The 9,304-nt window shown below is 40.6% G+C and overlaps 1 protein-coding gene across 2 annotated transcripts in view; it reads right to left on the bottom strand.

The window, feature by feature from the left end:
• Window positions 1–7,440: 7,440 nt before the first annotated feature.
• Window positions 7,441–9,304, bottom strand: part of LRRC28 (leucine rich repeat containing 28) — a 33,865-nt gene continuing 32,001 nt past the window's right edge. For both annotated transcript variants that reach the window (XM_018560254.1, XM_018560255.1), the window contains one exon: window positions 7,441–7,888. In XM_018560254.1, coding sequence (XP_018415756.1) covers window positions 7,816–7,888 — 73 coding nt within the window. In that variant the 3' untranslated portion in view covers window positions 7,441–7,815. The remainder of the gene's footprint in view (window positions 7,889–9,304) is intronic.

Raw genomic sequence — 9,304 nt, 5'->3', positions numbered from 1 at the left:
AGCAAGCTCTGTGTATGAGCAGAGTGATTTGTGTGTGGGGGAAAAAAAACTTTATTTATAGGGTTTTGTTATTTTGGGGTGTATTTAGAGTAGTTTAAGTGAAATAAACTAGTGCTTTTTGTATGTGTTTCAATTTTTTGTGCAAATGGTTATTTGTCTACTTTCCCCCCCATTGCCTGTCTTTTTCTACTTGTGTATAAAGTAATACAATTTGCCTAATGAGGGGCCATTTATTGGCACAAAATATGTTAGTTGAAAGGAGCTCCTGTAGCATTCTGTAGTTGTAAAAACTACCTTAACCCCTTCATGACTGAGCTTGTTTTTAGTTTCTGTTCGTTAATGATTGACAGTTTGTACAGTTTTGCTGTGCGATTCTTCCACATCAGAAATATACTTTCTTACAAAGTGCACCCACACATATCATATATTGTTTTTTTGAGGATGGATAGGGCTATGTATATTACATATGTGTACCTAAAGGCTCACTTAGGACAAATAATTCTGTACTTCTCGGCCTAAAACTAAAACCTAACATTTTAATCTTTTTTCTCTAAAAGCTAATAGTGGTCACCTGGCATACAATGTCACTAAGTGTCATACTTAGTGACAGCGACATACTTTGAACACTGTCATGAGGGGGTTAAATTAAAAAAAATGAACCCCTTAGGGTGGAAAACAAATCTGCAGCTCAGCTGCAGATTTTCATTGTAAGGGGTTAATTTTTATATTAATGATAGTATAAAAATATATTAAATGTATTTGTTACATTTATTTTTAGTTTCTTACACTTCACTATTTGTTTAAAAACATTTAATTATACCAAGCAGTCATTGTGATTGAATCTCACTATTACTGCTTGATAATTTAATACATTTATGGTTATTATTAGGCTGCTGCAAACTTTGGAACAGCCAATAATAACATTAGTGACATGGATCCTGCAGCATTTCAGGATCAGATGTCACTAAAAGCTTCTGATCGTTTCCACAATGATCAGAAGCCTGCAGCATTGTTTCAGAAAAAGAAACATGTAGCTACATTTTTCTATTGCTGAAACTTAAGAAAAAAAGCCGGTATACATCGGGATTTCCCGATCTATACCAGCTGTCAGAGTGACGGCAAGAGCTGTAAATACCACTCTGCTCTCACTGTCAAACACCCGATTCCTGAAAGAGCTTAACTCTTTCATTAATGGATGCCTCAATACTGGGGCATCCATTAATGAATGGTAACCGCTGATTCTCAGCAGCATTACAGAGCCCCAAATAGCTGACCACGTACAGTGTAGGTCTCCTGTCACTAAGGGGTTAAAGTAGTATTAAAGTCTTTCCTTTTTTGGAAATTCACAATTTTCAACAAAAGTTCAGGAAAATTAAAACCCTTATCCTTAGTTACATCCAGAGGATTCTTTATCAGACTTCCCCCAATACATTTACAATGCTATTTGCTACACTTACTTTCTGAAGCCTTTGGAAATATTAGAGCATGATATTAGAGCATGCCTTTCTCCTCTTCCTCCCAGGATGCAAGGCTTAACACCCGAGTGGAAAGTCACTGAACCTAAACACTGTTGAGTGGGGGGCATAGAGAAGGTCATTATGCCTGTGTAAACTCCTACACAGACTGACATGGAAGTTACACAGTTTCCTACTCCGGCCTCCTGCAGGCAAGGAGGTGGTAGGGAAGTGCTGGGAAGCTATGTATCTGTGGGAAAAGAGGTGGGCTATAAAGAGAACCTCTTTCTTTGCCCTGAATGGACAAAATGTGGAAAAGCATGAAAGCATGCACCCCACATGCATGAGTACAACCCTTCAAGCTGGTGGGGTTAGTGTTATGGTTTGGGGCATGTTTTGAGCCCTTTAATTCATGTGGAACAACGTCTGAATAGCACAACATACCAAAGTATTGTTGCTCATCAAGTTCATCCTATCATGTTGATGGCATATCCCAATGGAGATGGCTTCTTCCAACAAGACAATGCGCCATGCCACGGTGCTCATATTGTGCAGGAGTGGTTTCCTTGCATCACCTTTCAACATCTCGTGGAGTCAATGCCAAGAAGAATCGCCACAGTATTGAAGGCAAGAGGTGGCCCAACGAAGTACTGATGGGGTGGTCACAATGATCTGGCCACTCAGTGTATAAGGGAGTATGTTAATGCTGACCTCCTATGAAAAATCTGTTTGGTTGTCTATGGCTTCATTAAAACCATGAATAACAACAAAGTAAAAATTCCTGATCTACATGTTTTTTCTGAGTCAGTAACTCAGAGTATTGAAACCAGAGGGTCAGTATGATCATGTTCAGAAGGAGAGGCCAGCAGTTGCAACCTCTGTATACTTTCAGTATAGGTTTCCTGTAATTGAAGTGACATAGTGGGCGGAGGAACCACATCACTCAGCAAGGAACATACTATTCTACACACCCAGAAGTGATGGATAGCAGATGTGCTTGTAACTGTGCAATACAATCAAGATAAGACTTGTTGCCTGCTGAAGACATATTTATTCAACTTATTTTTTTACAGGTAGCTGCAGGCTGGGTTTTTTTTTTTTTTTTTTTAACACCAGTGACAGGAACTCTTTACAGAACACATGTTGTTTTGGCAAATGGTTATCAAATGTATGGGTTTTTTTTTGTGGAAAAAAGGGTTTAGGCCTTAGATCCTGACTCTGCTGTCTTTTGGTATGAACCACTTTGAACTTCCTGGAAGTCAGTTCTCTATATGTGTACTGGAATCTTTGCCTCCTGCTGCCTGTTAGGATGACCAACTTTGTGACATCTCTTTACAGTAGCTTGTGTAGGTGGCTTACTATACTGATCCATGCACAATAAAGACCCCTATGAGTTACTGGGTTAGAAGACTAATCCTGTGCCCCAAACTGACTTAATTTGCCATACAGGTTTTCTCCTGTCTACTCTACAGCATTAGTCAGCTACCCTCCACCCTCCTAACAGGCAGCACAACCTCTTTAAAATCCATAAAACCTTATTACGGGGCTCAATCTTCTCCAGCAAAGCTAGTTTGGGGTCTGATGCATGCAAATCAGAGTACAGTTTGCCTGGTTCACTCATCGAAGGCATATAAGCCATAGTCTAGACTCAGGAACTTTAAAGATAACAGACCACTGTATCAGCTTCATAGCTGATTACAGTTCATATATTTTGAATCCATAATCCAGACACCCCCTTTAACTCTATTATATTACAGTGAAGGTTATTTTTTTTTTAGCAGTAGGAACCTGCCAGTGTGATAAAACCATCTGCCTACATGGTCTTAGTTTGTTGTTTCAACTAAGAATGGAACACGCAGAAGAGTCACAAAAAAGCAGCTTTATTTCAGTCCTGGTTTGTTGAGAAGTTACTGGGATGAGGTCATAAGCACCAAAGATCTATTTCAGTGCCTTGGATAAGGTGTCTGGTCAGCAGCCCCAATGTTCTCCAAGCACATAGTGTTGAGATTTGCTGCCAGCACCGGAGATCTAGTAAACATGTAACTCTTCCCGTCCCAGGCAAACCCTATGGGTGAATTGATGCTATGGGTCCACATATAAAAGTTCTTTCCTATCAGTAAGTCTAAGGTATGACGTATATGTCCAAATCTCAGGTGATAAAATGGTTTAAAGGCAAGTTTAAAAGTCTGAGATACTCAAATGTGACTAAGCACCCTTATCACAATCTAATGAAGGCTATATCTTGTCAGATTTCCAGAGCCATGTATGATTCATAAACTACAGACTTGTATTTTCCATAAGGGCACTTGCGGGCCAGTGCCTAAAGCATCAGGGTTAGAGAGAGGGCAGCACCAAGTTTTAGGAGTTACAAACTGTGAAAACTTTTTCCTTATGTTTTTCTTTTGGCCTTCTCTTGGAACTCTGCAAGACAGCTGTAGGAAGAAAACGGTCTGGAAAAGAAAACGGTCTGGAAAAGAAAAATCTGTAGGTTTTCAGATATCTCTCTGCAGTAAAATCTCTAAGAATTAGGGAAATTATTCAGGGTAATAGTGACTTGTTGAGTCATGGCAACAACCCTTTTGTCTATTTTGAAAAACCTGTAATGTAAACCCTTATCGGTCTTCAATACTGTAGCACAGCCTGAATGTTGCTTGGTCATGATTTGGAGAACAGTTATGTTTAGAATTCACTGCATCAGATACAAGATCTGCTTGCATATGGCCAACATACAGAATCAGAAACTCCCCATTAAACGGTCCTTCACGCCACCTCTTCAGTTTCTTGCAGCATACATATTCACAATCCGTGGGCCTAGTCAGGCTGCACCATTAAGATTTTTTTTTACATTCTATATTTTCTTTGAAAAGTATTCTTACAGTGTCTAAAATGTGGAGGTAACTAGCACTTGCAGTCCACAGAGGGATCAGTGACGATAATTTTGGATCTCCGACTTGTTTGATTCAGTAGTTTAAAATGTCATAATTTCATAGTGGAGAAAATTCATTTTTCTAGTAGGTCAACTTCTTATGGCCTCTATAAATGTACCTTTAAAAAGGAGACCTTTACGCATGTCTTTAAAATAACAACAAAGACACGTTTAGTAATGACAATCTACACACACATACTTCTAGATAATTGCCGGCTTTGTATACCTTATTTCTCTTTTCTTTTGCAGTCTTCTGACAGTGGCCATGTTTACTAAGGGCAGGTTACTAGCTCTTCTATTACTTCCTGGATTTCTGGCACATGTGACTAGGACATGCGACCATGCACATCATCTCACGGGAGGAAAATGCCTTCCCCTGAGATCTCATGAGATTACAGATGAGAATTACCAGCGATGCTCTGCAGATGACAAGGCAATCCCAGTGTGCATTGCTTTGCCAAACTGAAGTCATTTTGCCGTTTCAAAGCAGGAAGTGAATGCTCTGCAAGTGCAAGTATTTCAGAATCACAGCATTTTACACCTGACATGTCTCTGTTATTATTAATCATCATACATAGAGGGATGCATTGGTAGAATTAGATTTCTGAGTGTAAAGGTCCGCTTAAAGTATATGTCAAGAAAAAAATCTTTTTTATCTTGTACTGGATAGAGAGGGGGAGGGTTAGAACTTCAGTTGGTTTTAACTGCTATCCAGGGGTCTGTTAGATACATTTTCTCTCATTTCCTGATACAAGTTTCAGAAAGAAAGTGAAGGGAAATTTCACTAATGGAGCCTCAGACAACATCAAAAAAAATTGACAGAGGTTCTTATCCTTCCCCAGTGTGCCATATGTTTGCACAGAATATTAAAATGAAGCATTTTCAATTAAACAGATTTTCTTTAATACAAATATCCTTAATGTACCTGTGGAAAGGATTCCAGTCGTATGCATCTCTGCTCTATAGCTATAATTGGTGCAGGACCTTCCAGTCTGTCTAGAAGGAACAGTTTCAGCCTCATGAGACCATATACCTGAAGGCTGTATCACTGGGATCACTCTCCTCACAGGGGCAGATTATGAAAATTATAACTATTATTTTCCTTTTTTTGTAACAGGAGATGCATTCATATAAAACAGCAAATAACATTCATAAATATGTATTTATGTGTATTTTCAAGTGCTTTCCAGAATGGAAAATATTTGCAATAAGTTATGATTCCTGAGACGAGCCATTTTATCCCACAATGTTTACCTGTTGATGTCCAGTTAAGGATGTTGCAGGTGGCCTTATGTAGCCTAAAATGGCATTTAATACTGAACATACTGGACAACAAATGTAATTATGTCTAAAATATCATGTTATGTACACGTTCTTTCACATACTGTACGTATTTATGAATGCTGTCAACTTTTATGTACCAGACCTTGAGAGGAAAATAATGTGATCAGGCAAGCAGTACATAAAAGGTTGCCTTGCTGACAAAGACACCACAGAAAGGCCTCTTGTGAAGCAGTGCATGCAGCACAAAACTGACACGTGGATGTAGCAAAGTCATTGTGGATGTTGCATCCTCTGTTGAATCTACATTTTGGTATCATCAGGAGTGGAGACAAGAAGATACAAATGTGACTTTCAAAACTTTAGTGCTTTTGTTGTTTTTTTTTTATGCACAAACTCAGGACAAAAACATACCCACGTAAAAGCAGTTATACATTCTGTTGCCACAAACAGGGCAGCCATCAGAAATGTTAGGGCCCCTTACACGGCTTTAGGCCAGCCCCCCCGCGCGGCTGGACACAGGGCTTAGTGACGCGCTGGACGCAGGGCTTAGTGACGCGCTGGATGCAGGAACCCAATAGAGTGACCCTGCAGAGCCCACCATAGATGCTGCACAGCCCATCTGAGACTGTCTATGGTGGGCTCTGAAGGGGTCTCAGGTGGGCTGCATCCCTCCCTCCTTTCCTTCCTAGCTCCTCTTACCTGCACACATGGCCCCGTCTGCCGCCGGACCGGCCAGAAGTGACGTCACTTCCGGCCAGTCCGACATCAGACGAGCAGCGTCGCTGATGGGGCCCCCCTAGCTTGTCTCAAAGCCACTGGAGCTGCAATGCTGGGGCCCTGCGCTGCTAGAGCCAGGCCTCCGCCTCCTCGCCCTTCACCGTTGGCCGATAGTCATGTAAGGGACCCGGGCGGGCCCCCCAGGCCCCTTATATGAGTATCTGCCGTACCCCCCCTGATGGCTGCCCTGGCCACAAATACAGACTCTTGTCACGCAGCTTAATTCTACATCCTGTTAGTTTACATGCCAGGATTAGCACAGCCCCAGTGTACTTCCATCCCACATGGATGTAAGCGCTGCAGGTCTGATAGACCTCAGTGCTATGGTGGTGTCTCCGCTGCCCTCTTCCTCTAGCCATTGAGAAAATGAAGCCTGGGGCTGTTTGTTTCATAAATGGCTGAGACATTCAAGAGGAAAGGTATTACAGCGGGAGCTGTACTAATCCCAACATTGAAATTAACAGATTTGCCAGCATGAACGAGGGCTACTTTTGTGGCAACGAAATGCTTCAACTCGAGTCATTTTATTGTACTGGGCTTTAAAGCAGATCTAAACTTTAAAAAAAAAAAAATGCAGCCTCCAGTCATTAGATGTGGTGGCTGCATTAGTCATCTTTTTAAAAATGTATTTTCACTCGGTATTTCGGCATATTAAAAAAACTTTTCATGGCTGCACTTTTTTTCTCCACTGTATCTATGGGGCATCCATGGTTTTCAAACAGGCTAGACTTCAAACATGTCTGCCTTTGTTTCTCTCCATTATTTGGTGGATTTACAAAATCAGGAGTTTACACACTAAAGATAAGGATGTTTGTACTCTCTTTTAGGCTCACAGGAAGTGATAAGGACACTACATTTCTGGCAAGATCACCATGTATTTTCTGTACTTGCTGAAAATGTTAACTTGAAAAAAGCCACTTTATCTATGGCTGTAAGCTGCTGTATATATATATATATATATATACACACATATACACATATATATACACATATACTCTTCCATGGTTAACCCATACACATACCCCTGTGTTCTGAACACTATAACATCTCCTCATTTCACCCTCCTTACAACTATATACACATATTGAGAATCAAGGACAGGACTGTTGAATCTCTTCATTCATAAGTATTTTGGAAGGAGCTTCCATCTCCCTGTGGTATTCATGAATCATCTGTAAACACAGAAGTAGAAAAATGTTGTCTTTTTGGAGAAGCCTGTGGGAAGGACAGTAACATGTAAGAGTGGCTAGATGTTGTTGACAAGGTTGAGGTCTATTTCCAAATACAGGAGGTCCTGGTTCCTTCTGATGTTTGTACAGTGAAAGGACAGCAGAAGATGGGACAGTCAGAGATTAGTGGTGAAATAAATATGTATCAACTCAGTAGGTCAAATGTCTGCAGACATTGGGTGGAGCAGCAGTAAGCCACAAAACTGACAGCCGTTCTCCTGCAAGTACAAGTCAGCAAATTAAAATTGATATTTTATTAATATAAAGCACATCTTAATCATTCATATTTTACCTCAATGATCAAATCATGGTGACGGAGTTAGGTTGAAAAATTGGGGGGGGGGAAGCACTTTTAGAAGCCACAGATAATCCATGGGAGGGCAAGATACATAACCCAGTGCGTACCAGTAATGGCAATCCAATTCATTAACACTCTACCAGGTATTTTAAAGTTGTAAGAAACTCTTTATAATTTGTCTACATAACCTTTAATGAAATCTTCAGCAGTATTTCCTGGAACCATCAATTCTGCTTCTTTCCAGCAGCTTTCAGCATAGCAATCTGTTACCCGGGGTTTAATTTCTTCCAGGCTTTAAATTACCAAATGGCCGAGAGGGGGGGTTGGGCTGTGGTTGAAATTTGTTGTAAAGATCTAAAATGGCAAGTGTAAAGCCAGCCAGCAATAGCAGTAAAAAAAAACTTTTATCCGTTTTGCAGATGGTGAATGAACCTGTTTGTTTAAATAACAAGGGGTGTGCATGTGTGTCCTTTGTGATGAACCTAAAGGAGACTCTTTCACTAAGGAAAGAGGGGGCACACCTACTGTAGGTGTGACGGGAGGCTGACTATAGGTGCACATACTTGCATAAGCCTCCCAAACCCTACGGTCATGTCCAACTGACCTGCTTCAATTGAGTTTGGCATTCCCACAGACTTTTATAAGAATACAAAATCTGCCTGATGCAACTAAAAAGCCAGTCGGCACAATCCCTTAAATCAGACTTTCTCAGGGTAATATATATCCAGTCCCATTAGTCCATCATTGTAACTGTGGTTCTCCACACTGCTTTTTAGTTTAGCTGCCTGTCTTCTGAAATTCTGATTGGTAGTTATTAGGGCTGGTAATGATTAAAATTTTCCTGTTCGATTAATCGAAATTTTTTAAAATCGATTAATCGATTAATTTCGATTAATTATAACGCACATACAGATCCAACTACATTGGCCTATACACATACAGCACAGCAATGAAGTAATAAAATGAACTAGTATCATACTAATCCAGCATGTTATTAATCTCACGTGCCCCACTCAATATGGCCGCCGCTTTAGTGGGGCAACTCAGAATAATAACGTGCTGGATTAGTGTGATCCTAGTTCATTTTATTACTTAATTAATTGCTGTGCTGTATGTGTATAGGTCAATGCTAGGGATCCCAACCTGAAATAAGCAATTTCAGGGAGGTGTCTCTCTGTTCCAGGGAGGTGCCCTCCCCCCCCCATCTGCGGAGGGGGGGTTAGGGGGGGCTGGGAGAGAGCACCCCCCTGAAATGATGGCAGATCGCACAGGAAGCAATAGCTTCTTTGCTATCTGCAGACTTTTTTTTTTTAGTATTCTGCCAGTTGCAGTTGTC

Source organism: Nanorana parkeri, unplaced genomic scaffold (genome assembly GCF_000935625.1).
Source record: "Nanorana parkeri isolate BGI_ZX_2015 unplaced genomic scaffold, ASM93562v1 scaffold443, whole genome shotgun sequence".
NCBI classification, from domain to species: Eukaryota; Metazoa; Chordata; class Amphibia; order Anura; family Dicroglossidae; genus Nanorana; species Nanorana parkeri.
Note: the sequence above shows the minus strand (reverse complement) of the source record. Positions and strands in the feature narration are given on the sequence as shown.